The following is a 20446-nucleotide window of genomic DNA, read 5'->3' as shown; positions in this document are numbered from 1 at the left end:
CAGGGATTCCATGCTGTTGGCATCCTTCACTACCCTCCACTCAGGGATTCCATGCTGTTGGCATCCTTCACTACCCTCCACTCAGGGATTCCATGCTGTTGGCATCCTTCACTACCCTCCACTCAGGGATTCCATGCTGTTGGCATCCTTCACTACCCTCCACTCAGGGATTCCATGCTGTTGGCATCCTTCACTACCCTCCACTCAGGGATTCCATGCTGTTGGCATCCTTCACTACCCTCCACTCAGGGATTCCATGCTGTTGGCATCCTTCACTACCCTCCACTCAGGGATTCCATGCTGTTGGCATCCTTCACTACCCTCCACTCAGGGATTCCATGCTGTTGGCATCCTTCACTACCCTCCACTCAGGGATTCCATGCTGTTGGCATCCTTCACTACCCTCCACTCAGGGATTCCATGCTGTTGGCATCCTTCACTACCCTCCACTCAGGGATTCCATGCTGTTGGCATCCTTCACTACCCTCCACTCAGGGATTCCATGCTGTTGGCATCCTTCACTACCCTCCACTCAGGGATTCCATGCTGTTGGCATCCTTCACTACCCTCCACTCAGGGATTCCATGCTGTTGGCATCCTTCACTACCCTCCACTCAGGGATTCCATGCTGTTGGCATCCTTCACTACCCTCCACTCAGGGATTCCATGCTGTTGGCATCCTTCACTACCCTCCACTCAGGGATTCCATGCTGTTGGCATCCTTCACTACCCTCCACTCAGGGATTCCATGCTGTTGGCATCCTTCACTACCCTCCACTCAGGGATTCCATGCCGTTGGCATCCTTCACTACCCTCCACTCAGGGATTCCATGCCGTTGGCATCCTTCACTACCCTCCACTCAGGGATTCCATGCCGTTGGCATCCTTCACTACCCTCCACTCAGGGATTCCATGCTGTTGGCATCCTTCACTACCCTCCACTCAGGGATTCCATGCCGTTGGCATCCTTCACTACCCTCCACTCAGGGATTCCATGCTGTTGGCATCCTTCACTACCCTCCACTCAGGGATTCCAGTTGGCATCCTTCATACCCTCCATCAGGGATTCCATGCTGTTGGCATCCTTCACTACCCTCCACTCAGGGATTCCATGCTGTTGGCATCCTTCACTACCCTCCACTCAGGGATTCCACACTGTTGGCATCCTTCACTACCCACCACTCAGGGATTCCATGCTGTTGGCATCCTTCACTACCCTCCACTCAGGGATTCCATGCTGTTGGCATCCTTCACTACCCTCCACTCAGGGATTCCAGGGACTCAGGGATTCCATGCTGTTGGCATCCTTCACTACCCTCCACTCAGGGATTCCATGCCGTTGGCATCCTCCACTACCCTCCACTCAGGGATTCCATGCTGTTGGCATCCTTCACTACCCTCCACTCAGGGATTCCATAGTTTCCCCACAACACCATTTTAATGTTGTTGGTTGTGACTCACGCTAAAATAGTAATGTTCTTGGTTATGACTCAAACTAAAAGTGTAATAAACAACAATTAACCTCCAATATACTTTATAAAGAAATCAAGACCAAAGTTGGATTCACACCTGGGTCTTTAAAAATGTAATTTTAGAAAGGTCAAAGCTCAAAACCATTGTCCAGGTTTTAATTATCTAGTGAAGTAGTACATTGTAACATGACCCATGAGAGACTAAGCAAAGCCAGTCATGCATGATAACCTGAATGTGTTGTAAATAGTAGGCCAGTAGGACATAATGAATTACATCTCTGGGTAAACATCCATAGTAGCCAACCACCATTATTGGTGTCTTACCTGTCCCGCAGGTGGCACTGCACTCAGTCCATGAGCCATACTTCCAGAAGAAACCGGGGATAGGGATGTCATTGTCTGAGTCCAGAAGAGTCTCTCTATGGATGGTGTACTCATAGCGCACCCCTGGGTTGGTCTCCTGGAAGAGTAGCTGTAGAACACATAGGATCAATCAGAATGAGACAGACGAGACAGCATGAAAACAGACAGATGCCATGAGAGACGAGACAGATGCCATGAGAGACGAGACAGATGCCATGAGAGACGAGACAGATGCCATGAGAGACGAGACAGATGCCATGAGAGTCGAGACAGATGCCATGAGAGACGAGACAGATGCCATGAGAGACGAGACAGATGCCATGAGAGACGAGACAGATGCCATGAGAGACGAGACAGATGCCATGAGAGACGAGACAGACATCATGAGACAAACAGCATGAGATAGACAAGACAGACAGCATGAGACAGACGAGACAGACAGTATGAGACAGACGAAACAGACAAGACAGCATGAGACAGACGAGACAGCATGAGACAGACGAGACAGCATGAGACAGCATGAGAAAGCATGAGACAGACGAGACAGCATGAGACAGACGAGACCGCATGAGACAGCATGAGACAGACGAGACAGCATGAGACAGACGAGACAGCATGAGACAGCATGAGAAAGCATGAGACAGACGAGACAGCATGAGACAGCATGAGAAAGCATGAGACAGACGAGACAGCATGAGACAGCATGAGACAGACGAGACAGCATGAGACAGCATGAGACAGACGAGACAGCATGAGACAGCATGAGACAGACGAGACAGCATGAGACAGACGAGACAGCATGAGACAGCATGAGACAGACGAGACAGCATGAGACAGCATGAGACAGCATGAGACAGACGAGACAGCATGAGACAGACGAGACAGCATGAGACAGACGAGACAGCATGAGACAGCATGAGACATTATGAGACAGACGAGACAGCATGAGACAGAATGAGACATTATGAGACAGCATGAGACAGACGATACAGCATGAGACAGACGAGACAGCATGAGACAGACGAGACATTATGAGACAGACAAAAGCATAAAACACACAAACTAAAAGCTCAAACAGTCAACAAGTCATTGCTGCTTCGGATCACATATTTCTTGAAGTGAGTGATGTTGAAGGGTTTGTTGTTTGGTGTGTACTGTGTATGTGTGTACTATGTGTATGTGTCATGCTGTGCAGTGGTATGGGTGGGGGGGGCATGTCTTTTGGGGAGTGTGTGGAATGTGCTCATGTTAGTGGTTTGAGATGTGTGTGGCTAATATGTATTTAGGAGATTGGATTGGGTGGTGGATGATCCCACAGGAGGGGGGCATATTCCAGCCAACAGCACAATCACGTACCAATTTCCACTTTAATTTCTGGACCAAGCATCATTGGGAGGCCCTGAGCTGATCTCAGCTATCCAAACAGACAGGATGTAAAGTTAGAACAGGTCAGCTTGGGACAGCACCGGGAGACTGCAGGGCACAGTTGGCTGTGATACCCAGTGATACGCTGCCTGTACCCTAATCTTGCACAGGCAGTAAGCAATAACTCATGTTGCATACTTCATAGAGCAGGACTCTCCAACCTTTTCTAGCATGAGAGCTACTTTAAATGAAACATGTCTCAAGCTACACATTCTTTCTAGCTTTCAAGTAGGAACATTCTGCTTTTCTCTTTTCTCTCCCCTGCAACTCTTCACTAGGAGAAAGTAGTGCACTATGTTTCTGTCAATATACCTGGTAAAATAATGGTTAATAAACAAATAACGGAGGCTCTATAAAATCTGCAACCCCCCCCCCCCCCACCATTATGTTTTATAGTTTCCCAAATTATGTTCAGTTAAAAATGTCCTGGTTTTTCACTATTAAAATTACTTTGATTCAAAGAGAAACAATGAAATTGGATGTTCTGAGTTCATGGTTCAGGCCCCTTAGTTCCAGTGAAGGGAAATCGTAATGCTACAGCATACAATGACGTTCTAGAAGGTTCTGTGCTTCCAACTTTGTGGCAACAGTTTGGGGAAGAACCTTTCCTGTTTCAGCATGACAATGCCCAAGTGCACAAAGCGATCTCCATACAGAAATGGTTTGTCAAGATCGGTGTGGAAGAACTTGACTGGCCTGCACAGAGCCCTGACCTCAACCCCATCGAACACCTTTGGGTTGAATTGAAACGCAGACCAACTCCATATTAATACCTATGATTTTGGAATTAGATTTTTCGACGAGAAGGTGTCCCCACACTTTTGGTTATGTAGTGTACTTCTGCCAGGTAAGCCTACTCTGCAGTTAACATTTAATTGAGAAGGTTTTTGGGAAAGTATTTCTGTCAACCCACAAGATGGTTTCCACATCAACTGGCTACATACTGAGTGACAGACCAAAGCACGCACGACACAGACAGACATAATGCTGGAAATTCATTGACAGATACTGTGCTAGGTTTGGCTTTTTAAGACAATAGTGGCTAACCAGGGATGGGATAGTGTCAATGTTGCGTTGATTCGATAGTAATGTGACCGTCCTACAAGACAAACTTCAAATGTCACTCACAACAAAGGGAACTAACAAAGAAAATCACTTTGACAACCAAAATAAAACCAAAAGTGGTTCAAAGGAAGTTCAAATCAAATGCTATTGGTCACATACACATGACATGGTTAGCAGATGTTAATGCGAGTGTAGTGAACTGCTTGTGCTTCTAGTTCCGACAGTGCAGTAAGATCTAACAAGTAATCTCACAATTCCCCAACAACTACCTAATACACACAAATCTAAAGGGATGGGGCCTCCCGGGTGGCGCACTGGTCTAAGGCTGTGGCACTAGAGATTCTAGGTTCAAGTCAAGGCTCTGTTGCAGCCAGCTACGACCGGCAGACCGATGGGGCTGCGCACAATTGGCCCAGCATCTTCCGGGTTAGGGGAGGGTTTGGTCAGCAGGGATGTCCTTGTCCCATCACGCACTAGCGACTCCTGTGGCGGGCCGGACGCAGTGCACGCTAACACGGTCGCCAGGTGTACGGTGTTTCCTCTGACACATTGGTGCGGCTGACTTCGGGTTAAGTGGGCATTGTGTCAAGAAGCAGTGTGGCTTGGTTGGGTTGTGTTTCAGAGGACACGAGGCTCTCGACCTTCGCCTCTCCAGAGTCCATACAGGAGCTGCAGCAATGAGACAATACTGTAACTACCAATTGGATACCACAAAATTGGGAAGAAAAAGGGGTAAGAAAACAAAACAAAAACAAATCTAAAGGGATGGCATAAGAATATGTACATATAGGGGTGGCAGGGTAGCCTAGTGGTTAGAGTGTTGGACTAGTAACCAGAAGGTTGCAAGTTCAAACTCCCGAGCTGACAAGGTACAAATCTGTCGTTCTGCCCCTGAACCTGGCAGTTAACACACTGTTACTCGGCCGTCATTGAATATAAGAATTTGTTCTTAACTGACTTGCCTAGTGTCCTGGAGGGCAGGTAGTTTACCCCCGGTGATGCACCCCCAGTGACCCACCCTCTGGAGAGCCTTGCGGTTGAGGGCGGTGCAGTTGCCGTGCCAGGCAGTGATACAGCCCAACAGGATGCTCTCAATTGTGCAGCTGTAAAAATTTTTTTTAGGGTTTTAGGTGACAAGCCACATTTCTTCAGCCTCCTGAGGTTGAAGAGGCGCTGTCATGCCTTCTTCACCACACTGTCTGTGTGGATGGACGATTTCAGTTTGTCTGTGATGTGTACACCCAGGAACTTAAAACTTTCCACCTTCTCTACTGCTGTCCTTTCGATGTGGATAGGGGGGTGCTCCCTCTCCTTTGTTTTGTTGACGTTGAGTGAGAGGTTGTTATCCTCTGCACTCATCTCCTCCCTGTAGGCTGTCTCGTCGTTGTTGGTAATCAAGCCCACTACTGTTGTGTTGTCTGCAAACTTAATGATTGAGTTGGAGAGATCTACCTGCTGGAGCACGTGCTCCAGGTGGGTGCTGCTATGGTGACCAGCGAGCTGAATAACTACACTGTTTATATTCGGCCATATTCCCAGTCCTCTTTCCATGGTTAAGTAAATGCTTTCAGTTATGCGCGAAAGCCGCCATCCATCCATGGTTTTCGGTTAGAGTAGGTTTTAATAGTTACAGTGGGTACAACATCTCCAATGCACTTCCTTATAAACTCACTCACCGAGTCAGCGTATAGATCGATGTCATTCTCTGAGGCTGCCTGGAACATTTCCCAGTCCACGTGATCAAAACAATCTTGAAGCGTGGATTCCGATCGGTCAGACCAGTGTTGAATGGTTCTAGTCCTGTTTGAGTTTCTACCTATAGGACGGTAGAAGCAAGATGGAGTCGTGGTCGGATTTGCCGAAGGGGGAGCGGGGGAGGGCCTTGTATGCATAGCAGAAGTCAGAGTAGCAGTGGTTCAGTGTATTTCCTGTGCGGGTGCTGCAATCAATATGCTGATAGAATTTAGGTAGCCCTTAGGTTCTGAAAGACACCCATGTTTGTGCCCACTAAAAAATGGCAAAGTCACTAGTAAGGGGTTAAGGCTATCGACTCTGTCAACCACCACATTCTTATCGGCAGACTCGACAGCCTTGGTTTCTCAAATGACTGCCACGCCTGGTTCACCAACTACTTCTCAGACAGAGTTCAGTGTGTCAAATCGGAGGGCCTGTTGTCCGGACCTCAGGCATTCTCTATGGGGGTGCAACAGGGTTCAATTCTCGAGCCGACTCTTTTCTCTCTATACATCAATGATGTCGCTCTTGCTGCTGGTGATTTTCTGATCCACCTCTACGCAGACGACACCATTCTGTATACTTCTGGCCCTTCTTTGGACACTGTGTTAACTCACCTGACGAGCATCAATGCCATACAACTCTCCTTCCGTGGCCTCCAACTGCTCTTAAATGCAAGTAAAACTAAATGCATGCTCTTCAACCGATTGCTGCCCGCACCTGCCCTAAAGTCCAGCATCACTACTCTGGATGGTTCTGACCTGGAATATGTGGACAACTCCAAATACCTAGGTGTCTGGTTAGACTGTAAACTCTCCTTCCAGACTCACATTAAGCATCTCCAATCCAAAATTAAATCTAGAATCGGCTTCCTATTTCGCAAAAGAAAGCATCCTTCACTCATGCTGCCAAAAATACCCTCAGAAAACTGACTATCCTACCGATCCTTGACTTCTGTGATGCCATTTACAAAATAGCCTCCAACACTCTACTCAGCAAACTGGATGCAGTCTATCACAGTGCCATCCAAAGCCCCATATACTACCCACCACTGCGACCTGTATGCTCTCGTTGGCTGGCCCTTGCTTCATATTCGTCACCAAATCCACTGGCTCCAGGTCATCTATAAGTCTTTGCTAGGTAAAGCCCCGCCTTATCTCAGCTCACTAGTCAACATAGCAGCACCCACCCGTAGCACGCGCAGGAGGTATACCAGCAGGTATATTTCCCACCCACCAGCAGGTATATTTCACTGGTCATCCCCAAAGCCAATTCCTCATTTGGCAGCCTTTCCGTCCAGTTCTTTGCTGCCAATGACTGGAACGAATTGCAAAAATCACTGAAGCTGGAGACTCACATCTCCCTCACTAACTTTAAGCACCAGCTGTCAGAGCAGCTTACAGATTATTGTAACTGTAAATAGCCCATCCAACTACCTATATATATAAAAATATATGCCATTTAGCAGACGCTTTTATCCAAAGCAACTTACAGTCATGTGTGCATACATTCTACGTATGGGTGGTCCCGGGGATCGAACCCACTACCCTGGCGTTACAAGCGCCATGCTCTACCAACTGAGCTACAGAAGGACCACCTCATACCAGCTACCTCATCCCCATATTGTTCTTCTTTTTTCTCTCCTTTGCACCCCAGTATCTCTACTTGCACATTCATCTTCTGCACATCTACCATTCCAGTGTTTAATTGCCAAATTGTAATTACTTCGCCACTACTTATTGCTTTACCTCACTAATCTCACCTCATTTGCACACAGTGTATATATACTTTTCTATTGTGTTATTGACTGTATGTTTGTTTATTCTATGTGTAACATTGTGTTGTTGTTTGTGTCGCACTGCTTTGCCATATCCTGGCCAGGTCGCAGTTGTAAATGAGAACTTGTTCTCAACTGGCCGACCTGGTTAAATAAAGGTGTTCTCAACTGGCCGACCTGGTTAAATAAAGGTGTTCTCAACTGGCCGACCTGGTTAAATAAAGGTGTTCTCAACTGGTCGACCTTGTTAAATAAAGGTGTTCTCAACTGGCCTACCTGGTTAAATAAAGGTGTTCTCAACTGGCCTACCTGGTTAAATAAAGGTGTTCTCAACTGGCCTACCTGGTTAAATAAAGGTGTTCTCAACTGGCCTACCTGGTTAAATAAAGGTGTTCTCAACTGGTCTACCTGGTTAAATAAAGGTGTTCTCAACTGGTCTACCTGGTTAAATAAAGGTGTTCTCAACTGGTCTACCTGGTTAAATAAAGGTGTTCTCAACTGGTCTACCTGGTTAAATAAAGGTGTTCTCAACTGGTCTACCTGGTTAAATAAAGGTGTTCTCAACTGGTCTACCTGGTTAAATAAAGGTGTTCTCAACTGGTCTACCTGGTTAAATAAAGGTGTTCTCAACTGGCTGACCCGGTTAAATAAAGGTGTTCTCAACTGGTCTACCTGGTTAAATAAAGGTGTTCTCAACTGGTCTACCTGGTTAAATAAAGGTGTTCTCAACTGGTCTACCTGGTTAAATAAAGGTGTTCTCAACTGGCCGACCTGGTTAAATAAAGGTGTTCTCAACTGGTCTACCTGGTTAAATAAAGGTGTTCTCAACTGGTCTACCTGGTTAAACAAAGGTTTTCTCAACTGGTCTACCTGGTTAAATAAAGGTGTTCTCAACTGGTCTACCTGGTTAAATAAAGGTGTTCTCAACTGGTCTACCTGGTTAAATGAAGGTGACATTAAAACAACAACAAAAAGAATTGCCTTCACTGCCCTTCAGAATAGTGATTGAATAGTCAATAATAAAAAAAGACAACCATGTGGATGCCCACTGAAAGTTGGCAAAGTCACTAGTAAGCAGTGGTGGAAAAAGTACCCAATTGTCATACTTGAGTAAAAGTAAAGATACCTTAATAGAAAGTTACTCAAGTAAAAGTGAATGTCACCCAGTAAAATACTACTTGAGTAAAAGTCTAAAAGTATTTGGTTTTAAACATACTTAAGTATTAAAAGTAAATATAATTGCTAAAATGTATTTAAGTATCAAAAGTAAACGTACTAGTATACATCATTTAAAATTCCTTATATAAAGCAAACCAGACGGCACAATTGTCTTGTCCTGTCCTGCTAAGCATTCAAAATGTAACAAATACTTTTGGGGGTCAGGGAAAATGTATGGCGTAAAAAGGTACATCATCTTCTTAAGGAATGTAGTGAAGTAAAAGATGTCAAAAATATACAGATTCTCAAAAAAACTACTTAAGTAGTACTTTCAAGTATTTTTTTACTTAAGTACTTTACACCACTGCTAGTAAGGGGTTCTGAAAGGTGACCACAGAAAGTTGGCAACGTCACTAGTAAACGGTTCTAAAAGACACCCACCATGGACGGCCCACTAGGTTTTCCCTCAGACTAAAAGACACCCATCATGGACGTCCGACTAGGTTTTCCCTCAGACTAAAAGACACTCACCATGGACGGCCACTAGGTTTTCCCTCAGACTAAAAGACACTCACCATGGACGGCCCACTAGGTTTTCCCTCAGACTAAAAGACACCCACCATGGACGGCCCACTAGGTTTTCCCTCAGACTAAAAGACACCCACCATGGATGGCCCACTAGGTTTTCCCTCAGACTAAAAGACACCCACCATGGATGGCCCACTAGGTTTTCCCTCAGACTAAAAGACACCCATCATGGACGCCCACTAGGTTAACCACATCTCTCAAGCTTCACTGGAGCGCTGGGCCGGCCACTCTTAAATATCACCTGGGCGTGCACAGTTGAAACACCTTCCGACTAACAAGATGGACAAACCAGCACAGGTGTAACACATACTTACTAACGAGGTGACCCCAATCAGGGGGTCCCCAAGTGCTAAATATAAATGGAAAAACCAAAACCTGTAACAGTACAGTAGCTGGATGTGAAAATTACATTTACTTTCAGAATTGTTCGGCAAGCTACTCATAGGTGGGCTGCGAGCTACTGGTAGCTTACCATCAACCTGTTGGAGACCCATGCCATAGAGAAGGGCTCCTGGCAACTAATCTAATAAGCCTTTGTTTAACATTACAAATAGGTGATCAATTACACAATGTTGAACATTGGGCTCTCTGGAAGACATTCGAGTACAATGTGAAATACAATAGAGAATGAGTACAAGAAGTTGCTCTTTTTGTGGAAAAAGAACAACAATAGCTTTGCTAATTTCACTGTCACTGTCGTGTTAGTAGCTGGAACAAGCATATTTGTTTTCAGGCCAGATGAAACCACAAATTCTGGCCTCCACTATCACAGATGCCTCGTGTCTGATTGGATCATTCAAATCTACTGAAAGCATTGACAACCGCAGAATTAAAATAGCAGACAGCATTACGTTTCAGTGTATGAATGACGTTACCATGGTAACTCCGCAGCACTCTGTATGCTGTAACTCTCTACACGTTGATCTCCAGAGTCTAGATTTGAGTTTAGGTTGTGTATGAATGATGTTACCATGGTAACTCCGCAGCACTCTGTATGCTGTAACTCTCTACACGTTGTTCTCAAGAGTCTAGATTTGAGTTTAGGTTGTGTATGAATGATGTTACCATGGTAACTCCGCAGCACTCTGTATGCTGTAACTCTCTACACGTTGATCTCCAGAGTCTGGATTGGAGTTTAGGTTGTGTATGAATGATGTTACCATGGTAACTCCGCAGCACTCTGTATGCTGTAACTCTCTACACGTTGATCTCCAGAGTCTAGATTGGAGTTTAGGTTGTGTATGAATGATGTTACCATGGTAACTCCGCAGCACTCTGTATGCTGTAACTCTCTACACGTTGATCTCCAGAGTCTAGATCGGAGTTTAGGTTGTGTAATCTGTTATTGAATCACGGTGAAATAACTAAGTGGACTTCAGGAATCATATTGGAATGGGGCAAACATGACAAAGTGTTACGTCTGAAATGTAAATGTATTAAGTCATGTCTCAGTGGGTTTGACCATTTTATACAGAATTAGAAGTGAAACCCTGGCTGTGATATCTCTTCCACGTGGGATAAATAATTACATGACGCAGACTAAACAGAATTTGAGACAGTGGCTGTCAAGATATGCGCTTGCCTATGACAAATGATTTTCCCAAAGAACTGTCATTTGTCATTCACAGTGACAGCACAGAACAAAACGTTGTGGCTCCACACAATTCATCTTTGTTTTTACTGTCAATGTATTGCTGCTGATTCAAATCATTGTTATTAGAATCAGCTCCAGTCAGAGGACTGAAGATCAATTCAGGCAAACTGGGAAACAAGCCATATTTGATTGAACAATATACATTTTCTTTCGCTTTTTCCCAAAACTGACATCAAAGCGGGTTCTCATGGGACTAACTGATACACTGACAATTCTGAATAAAGCCCACTGATATAACAAATGATTCCGTAAGCAGTTACTAAGGCATATGCTATCAACAAGCCAAAAGGAATACTCAATCAGTCATGAATAATTGTGATAAGTTGCATGTATTGGAATATAATCACAGACACATTTTCAATCCAGTACATTGTCTTTCACCATCAAAAGGTCATGGATATTATTTTTGTGGGTACTTGGCGTATGGACTACGTTTGTGAAGCTAATTCATTTGTCTTCCATCTTATGCTAGTACAGAAAGTAGATTCACATCTAGTTAATGGATTGTCAGCAGAAACAGAGGAGCAAAGTAAATGAATCAAGCTCAGACAAGCAAGACTGGCAGAAAGTGGAGTGTAATATTATTATCTTATCCGATTTTAAAGAGTCTGTTTACACTTGGCTGTGATTATCGCTCAAAATTTAATGAACATCCTTGTCATGCAAATGTGTTTTCTCTGTACAACGTGTTGCCAAGGTTTGTAAAAATATTTTTCCAGTTGCCCCCAAACCCCATGGTAAATGTGTCCAATCTACCAGACACCTTACCTCCCTTGTGATATCTGAAACATGACAGTCTGAGTGTCACTTCAAGTGAGACACACGGGGTAAAGTGGTCAAATGGGACATATAAAGCCCATCCACGCCAGACCCTCCATCACCATCTCCAACATGAGGCCCTGGAGACAAACACCTGAAGATGGAATCCAGTTCCATAGGGAACGCTCCTCATCTCCAATATCTATCAATGCTCAGCAAACACCATGGTTACGGGTTTCAACGCTCAGCAAACACCATGGTTACGGGTTTCAATGCTCAGCAAACACCATGGTTACGGGTTTGCCCTTTGAACACTCTTTTTGACACATACTTCGCCCTTCCCTCAAGTCATTGACTTTTCTGTGTGTCACTGGAAGCTTGTTACAATGAACTGTAGGGTCCATTTGAGAGGACTTAACAACCGAGCTGCCACTTCCCTGATCCTGTGTTTGGACAGGCTGACACACTTAGGTGATGAATGAGCTTTGTGCAAGACGTGTAAAGAGTGTGAGAAGACACAGTTGACACTAATGGAAAGGTAAAGCTGGGATCTGGGGAGTCGGCTCAACAGCTGTTCTCTCCACAGGGTTTTACTTGGACAAGGTGCAAATATTTGTTTTGAAAGGTATTTGTCTCTGAAAGGCATTCCAAAATGTTTCCTCTGGAGACGGAGATAGGAACATTGAATTTTGAGTGGCACATGTCCCAAAACAAAAGCATTTTGGCTGAGATTGTCATGGGGCCTTGTGATAATAATATAATATATGCCATTTGTGACGGGCTAAATGATCTGTTTCCATCGTGTCCTCACAGTGAGATAGAGATGCAAGGGAATTTTATCGCTAAATGTTCAAAAATAACACTGTAGGTTGTTAAGTTGTTTCAGTGCTGCGCTGCGTGTGACCGTCATACAGTTATGTACACATGATCAACCACTTCTCACTTGTTGATTATAGGTTTCCACTTACTGCAGAACATAACAACTACAAGTCATCACACATGGTGCAGGTGCACTTACCTCACACAGGTGGTCTCATTAGAGTTCATAACAAAAACATTGAACCATCAATGAGAAACCACCACACAAAAACTCATTTGGTGTGAGGGAGAGAAAGTTAAGCATCAACCCATGAGAGAGAGAGAGAGAGATGAAAGTAAGTTAAGCATCAACTCATGAGAGAGAGAGAGAGAGAGAGAGAGAGAGAGAGAGAGAGAGAGAGAGAGAGAGAGAGAGAGAGAGAGAGAGAGAGAGAGAGAGAGAGAGAAGAGAGTTAGAGAGAGAGAGAGAGAGAGAGAGAGAGAGAGAGAGAGAGAGAGCATCAAGAGAGAGAGAGAGAGAGAGAGCGAGAGCGAGAGAGAGAGCGAGAGAGAGAGAGAGAGAGAGAGAGAGAGAGAGAGAGAGAGAGACAGAGAGACAGAGAGAGAGAGAGAGAGAGAGACTATTAGTAGACTCCAGCAGTGCCAGTGAGAGAAGAGGTCAACATGACATCAGTGCCGGTACTCATCTCCCTGTCCACTGTCTGTGGTCCAACAGACAGACAGAAGCTGTCTTCCAACCCTACCCTGGTGGGCACCATGCCAGGCTAGGGGGGCTTCAGATCCCCACAGTGGGACAAAGCCCTTTATCTGTCCCCTGGTACAGCCTCCACCACCTGGCCTGGTGTGGGCGTTTCCCGGTAGAAAACTGATTGTCTAGCCCATCCTCCTCTAGGCCGCTGATTGGCTAGCTCATCCTCCTCAGGGAGATGACAACTTTTTCTATGAGAAAATAGCCAGCGTTTTTGAAACCGTCGGTTTGAGATGGGTTTTTTAAAGTGCTTTTTTCTCCAATTTATGCTTCTGCCAGAAATAAGAGTACAGGACGAGTCAACAACATTATGTAGATATGAGTTAACAGATCGGAGTTAAAAGTGATACTTTCACTGGGCAGTCAGCTACTTTAAAGTCTAAAAACAGGCATTGAGATCGTTGCTCAGTTGTTGTGATGCCTTGGATTTGGATGAATTTACTGTACATGGGGGGAATTTGTAATGACAGGGAGGATAGAATACGGCACCACCATTCAAAACGAAATGGCTTCGAACAAAAAACCCTTCTCTTTTGTAGCCATAACACAAAGGAATTCTCGCTGGATGAGAATTGTACAGATTCAAAGTGGATTCTATCAAGGTCAACAACAAACAATTCTTGGAAACTGTACCCTTAGTTTTGCACAGGTTGGCACAGCAGGGTTAAAGTCTTTGAAATAACACAGCCTTTGAAATAAGAGACATGTATTTAATTAATGTAGCTGTGTGTAAACACCTACACTGCCTGAACAACCAAACCCTGTTTGGAAATAATTACTTATAATCAAAAGCGAACATCATCTTAGATCTCCATGAAACTAGAACCAGAGCCGATCATGCAAAATAGAGTTTAATTGAAAAGAGATGTCCCGGTTTGATTAAAGTTGAACAAAACAAAATAAATGTGTGTAAGTGAACATTTAGTCTGTTTACGTGTGTTTTTCCTGGATAACATCTCTCAAGTGGAAGGTATTTTAGATAAACAAACCATGCAATGCTTGTTAAACGACAGCTCGGAGTATTTGGCACATGCTGTGTGTGTGTGTGTGTGTGTGTGTGTGTGTGTGTGTGTGTGTGTGTGTGTGTGTGTGTGTGTGTGTGTGTGTGTGTGTGTGTGTGTGTGTGTGTGTGTGTGTGTGTGTGTGTGTGTGTGTGTGTGTGTGTGTGTGTGTGTGTGTGTGTGTGTGTGTGTGTGTGTGTGTGTGTGTGTGTGTGTGTGTGTGTGTGTGTGTGTGTGTGTGTGTGTGTGTGATGCACGAGTATGTGATCCTACCTGTATCCACACTGGCTCTAGGGTTGGTCCAGGGGAGGTCAGGTTCTCCAGTTGTCCTGTCCTCTCATAGGTGAACACCGTCCCCGCTGCCTTGTATTCCCCATTCCATTGGATAGTCCAACCGCCGTTCAGGAAGTACTTTCCGGGGTCGTCACTCCGGAGAGCCAAGAAATTCCCAGCCTCAGCCACCTCCTCGATACGTATTTCCCGAGCCCCCTCTGGAATCAGCCCAATGTCCACATACCCTGGGAGACAGACAGGGGGGTCCAGAGGGGCTGTTTAACTTCCAACTCTACTACCCTCGGTACACTTTACTTTTCTCCTTTTCAATTTCACCTACTTTATTGTCTTTTAATCCACCCAGCTTGATACCTTCTTAATACCTCCACAAAAAGGGACTGATGTCAGACTTGTGCTTTGAAGTCTATGGAAATATAATACTGTACCACCAAACATTTGGTTGATTATGAGACAGAAACTTGAGATGCAGTACATGACCTAGTTCACATTCAAACTGACAGCTCAAACCAAGCTACAGGACGCTGACAACAATACCCAGTGTACAGTACACTGCCTATCACTTTAAAAACATGTTCCAGGGTCAGTCTGGTTTTTTATCTCATAATGGTTAAGGTTCCGATTGAGGTGAGGAGAGCTGATCCTATATCAGTAGACGTTCTCCAGAGATTCTTTTTTTTAATACTTTCACTGTTGAAAAGGTGGTATCTCAAGTATAAATACAGTAAAGTACACACCAAAGGGTAAAATGTCACGACATACAGAACCTTGACCACCTATTGGGATGTGCCTTTTGTTAAGTAAATCAGGAGTTAAATGAGGTGAAAAAGGAGACTGGAGGGCCACTTTTAGTGCAGAGAGTAGCATGAGTGTCATACCAAGCCCTTCACTCTCCTCAAAGGTCTTCTTCACAGTCTCACAAGTAGACCCGTTGCCATGGCAAACCCCACAGCGATCTTCCACCGCGTTGGAGTCAATCTCATAGTCACACCCCACATTCTGAAAAGATCAAAACAAAGCAGGAACCTGCCGTTTCATACTATATAACGAATTAACTGATAGCAGAGAAGAATGACAGGCCTTCAGCAGAGAATAAAGGATAACCTAAAATGGATGCCACGCAATACAGTGTATGGTGTCCATTTTAGGACATCAGTACGTCTTTGGGTTCAATATTTAGGGTTCACCGGAATCATATTAAGATAATTTGAGGACAACATAATGTACTCGCACTGAAACAAAAGTATCCATCAATACGTCCACTTTGTAACAAAACATTCATAATTAATCTAAAATAATCATAGTGAGTACTATAATAATGTTGTGAAAATAATGTGTACAAAATTTATCAAAGAAACTTTCTATATTCAAATTCACAGTTCTGCTAGATAATCATCTCCCCATTTATTCTGTAGTCACTGAGATATTGAAAAATGAGTTGTCTGAGGTGATGCAGAAAATGAACAACAAACAAAGAAAGAAATGCTAAGGTAGCAATAAGCACAAGGCAGGACAATCTCCTGTAGCGTGATAGGACTCACACAATAGGACTCACACAATAGGACTCACACAATAGGACTCACACAATGTGGTTGTGGTAACCCCAGTTATTAGCATTTAATAACTGGGGTTACCACAACCACATTGTGTCCCCACTACATCTAGTAACCAAATTATCCATCTACTATACATATGTTATTTGGAAAGAATATGGACAAAATGAAAACGTATCAGAGAAACGTTCTATATTCAAATTCTCAGTTGGATCCTAACATCAATATTTGACTGGCTTATAAACAGACTAAATATTTAACTGCTTTCAGCCAAAACCAATTAAACAAAGCCAGCATTTAAAAAGAACGGCTCAACTGGGGTTACCACAACAAAATGTGATCCTCGCCCCATGAAGTCATCCAAATTCGTTAGCTCGTCCAATCAGAGCTTAGAACACAGTCTGAAAGTTTGGATGAAGATATCGGACAAGAGTGAGACTGTTGGGAGGTAATTACTTTATCCATCAATACGTCCACCTTGCAAGTAAAATATACATAGTATGTACTATAATAACGTTGTGTGAAAAAAATGGAGATCATGAAAAATGAGTGTTGTCTGAGGTGATGCAGAAAACTAATGTCACCTGTCTGACACGCAAAAATGAAATGTCAGGGAAACGTTTGAGCACAAGGCTCTACAATCTCCTGTAGAGGGACAGGACCCAGGAATGAGCATTTGTCATCAGAGAAATAGTTCACCTTAAAAACAATGTTTGACAAACATTTCCATAGCTCCAACGTGATCTACGTGTCATTTGTTGTGTATCATAGCAGGTTAGTGGTACCTTAATCAGGGAGGACAGGCTCGTGGTAATGGCTGGAGCGGAATTGGTGGAATGGTATCAAATACACCAAACACATGGTTTCCATGTGTTTGATGCCATTCCATTTGCTCCGTTCCAGACGTTATTATGAGCCGTCCTCCCCCTCAGCAGCCTCCACTGTGTATACTGTGGAACATAAGAGGTTCCAATAGCTCAGGGGTGTCAAACTCATTCCATGGAGGGCCTAGTGTCTGTGGGTTTTTGGTTTTTCCTTTCAATTAGGAACTAGACAAACAGCTGAGGGGAGTTCTTTACTAATCAGTGACCTTAATTCATCAATAAAGTACAAGGGAGGAGCGAAAACCCACAGATACTCAGCCCTCTGTGGAATGAGTTTGAAGAATGTGCAATTGCTCATTGTTTCAGTAGCTTCGGTGAAACTGAGCCCTGCTGATTTATCCTGGTGCATATAGTCTAGCCAGATCTATACAACAGATGGTGTGGACGGAGGTAAACTTCAGATGACTTTGTGCCGTATGAAAACATCTGACAAACGTTGTTTTAGTGTGAACTATCCCTCTGGAGTGATGATTCACAAATGAAACTATCCCTTTAACTTGAGGTGATCTTTCCCTTTAACCTCAGTTGCATTGTGAACTCTAAATCCCTCATCTTCCAGTCCTTAGATAATGAGCACGTTCCTCTGCTCAGGTGTTGCTGATGGATGCCAGGTCTTACGATACCTTGATAGGTATTTTACGTATCAGTTAACCACGTCACATGTTAAAGCAATCTGCTGTCCAACGGCACAGTCGATGACATGGCACGCAATCATTGGTTGATGTATGCAACGTCTAAACAGGGGAACATGACCTATGTCTTGGACATGAGTGGAAACTATGGAAACCAAAGACCAGGGTCACAATGTTGGTCTTGTTTGAAGATGTAAATGAAACAAGATAAAAGGCTAAAAGCATAGATTCTAACATTAATATTTGACTGGCTTATAAACAGTCTAAATATTTAACTGCTTTCAGCCAAAACCAATTAAACAAAGCCAGCTTTTAAACAGAATGGCTCAACTGGGGTCAACTGGGGTCATGACAACAAAATGTGTCCCCACTACAGTACATCAATTCACCAAATGATGCATCTCGGGTAGTGTATCATTATTTTCTTGGTCCAATCAGACCTGACATTTTGGGATGAAGATATTGGACAACCGTGAGACTGTACTGTGCGAGATAATGACTTACTCGAACAGCACACTCATTTTCATACAGAATGTACAGCGTTCAACATCATTCTGCGGAGAAAACAAGCAGCAGCCCGACTAAACAAAGTCCATATGAAATGACATCCCTAAAGCACAATGTTGAGACCAGGAGAAGTATGTCAACAAGGGGAGCTTAACAAATGAAGTTCACTCAGTTTACACTTTAGGAGGGAATGACAATTTGAGTAGAGAATGAGAGAGAGTGAGAGAGCAAGGAGCGAGAGGCATGAGGGAGTGAGAGAGACAGAGAGAAGAGAGATTTCTGGGGACAAGGTTGCCGCTACCTTGCAGATGCCGTTAACACACATGTCTCGGCTCAAGCTGCCCTCATAGCACTGGGTCCCGTCAATGACCGCATCCAGCATCTTCTCTGAGAAGTACTCGTTCAGAGGGCGGCAGTGCAGCTCGCAGGGGTTCACTGGCAAACACAAACAGGTTAGGTGTCACCTTACTTTAGCGACAAGGTATCACTTTGCTTTAGGCCTGTATCTGGCATTAAGACAACCAACGCTGTCCTAAGCATGACCATAACATGACCAAGCAGCATTATGTCATTTGTTACCGTATGTAATCAGTTGGGTATCGGTTAGCTTGTCAGTTGGGTAAAAGTTAGCTTGTCAGTTGGGAAACGGTTAGCTTGTCAGTTGGGAAACGGTTAGCTTGTCAGTTGGGAAACGGTTAGCTTGTCAGTTGGGTAACGGTTAGCTTGTCAGTTGGGTAACGGTTAGCTTGTCAGTTGGGAAACGGTTAGCTTGTCAGTTGGGTAACGGTTAGCTTGTCAGTTGGGTAACGCTTAGCTTGTCAGTTGGGTAACGGTTAGCTTGTCAGTTGGGTAAAAGTTAGCTTGTCAGTTGGGAAACGGTTAGCTTGTCAGTTGGGAAACGGTTGGCTTGTCAGTTGGGTAACGCTTAGCTTGTCAGTTGGGTAACGCTTAGCTTGTCAGTTGGGTAACAGTTAGCTTGTCAGTTGGGTAACAGTTAGCTTGTCAGTTGGGTAACAGTTAGCTTGTCAGTTGGGTAACAGTTAGCTTGTCAGTTGGGTAACAGTTAGCTTGTCAGTTGGGTAACGGTTAGCCTGTCAGTTGGGTTAAGGTTAGCTTGTCAGTTGGGTTAAGGTTAGCTTGTCAGTTGGGTAACAGTTAGCCTGTCAGTTGGGTAACAGTTAGCTTGTCAGTTGGGTAACAGTTAGCTTGTCAGTTGGGTAACAGTTAGCTTGTCAGTTGGGTAACAGTTAGCTTGTCAGTTGGGTAACAGTTAGCTTGTCAGTTGGTTAATTGTTAGTGTTACAGCCTTATTCTATAATTGATTGTTTTTTCCCCTTATCAAGCTACACAGGTAATTCCACTGTACCTTTTTTTTATTTTTCAGAGCCTCCTTAAATCTCACAGATACAGTGGGGGGGAAAGTATTTAGTCAGCCACCAATTGTGCAAGTTCTCCCACTTAAAAAAGATGAGAGAGGCCTGTAATTTTCATCATAGGTACACTTCAACTATGACAGACCTCTGTCATTGCCAACAAAGGGTATATAACAAAGTACTGAGATAAACTTTTGTTATTGACCAAATACTTATTTTCCACCATAATTTGCAAATAAATTCATTAAAAATCCTACAATGTGATTTTCTGGATTTTTTTTCTCATTTTGTCTGTCATAGTTGAAGTGTACCTATGATGAAAAGTACAGGCCTCTCTCATCTTTTTAAGTGGGAGAACTTGCACAATTGGTGGCTGACTAAATACTTTTTTTGCCCCACTGTATAGGACAGGTACTTCAAAACATACTTTCTTTTGATTTCATTTTTGGGACAAATTCAATGTTATACACTGCTTTCGGAAAGTAGTCAGACCCGGTGACTTTTTCCACATTTTGTTACGTCACAGCCTTATTCTAAAATGGATTAAATTGTTTTTTCCTTCATCAATCTACACACAATACCCCATAATGACAAAGAAAAAACAGTTTTTTACACATTTTTGCTAATTTACAACAACTAAAAA

The 20446-nt window shown here is 43.8% G+C and overlaps 1 protein-coding gene across 1 annotated transcript in view; it reads right to left on the bottom strand.

The window, feature by feature from the left end:
• Window positions 1-20446, bottom strand: part of LOC124022070 (A disintegrin and metalloproteinase with thrombospondin motifs 7-like) — a gene marked incomplete at its 5' end in the record, with an annotated part of 127409 nt that overhangs the window by 38922 nt on the left and 68041 nt on the right. Inside the window, 4 exon segments of the mRNA XM_046337130.1 lie at window positions 1797-1944; window positions 14837-15081; window positions 15733-15853; window positions 18732-18865. Coding sequence (XP_046193086.1) covers window positions 1797-1944; window positions 14837-15081; window positions 15733-15853; window positions 18732-18865 — 648 coding nt within the window.

The sequence above is a fragment of the Oncorhynchus gorbuscha genome, unplaced genomic scaffold (genome assembly GCF_021184085.1).
Source record: "Oncorhynchus gorbuscha isolate QuinsamMale2020 ecotype Even-year unplaced genomic scaffold, OgorEven_v1.0 Un_scaffold_1285, whole genome shotgun sequence".
In the NCBI taxonomy this organism is placed as follows: domain Eukaryota; kingdom Metazoa; phylum Chordata; class Actinopteri; order Salmoniformes; family Salmonidae; genus Oncorhynchus; species Oncorhynchus gorbuscha.
Note: the sequence above shows the minus strand (reverse complement) of the source record. Positions and strands in the feature narration are given on the sequence as shown.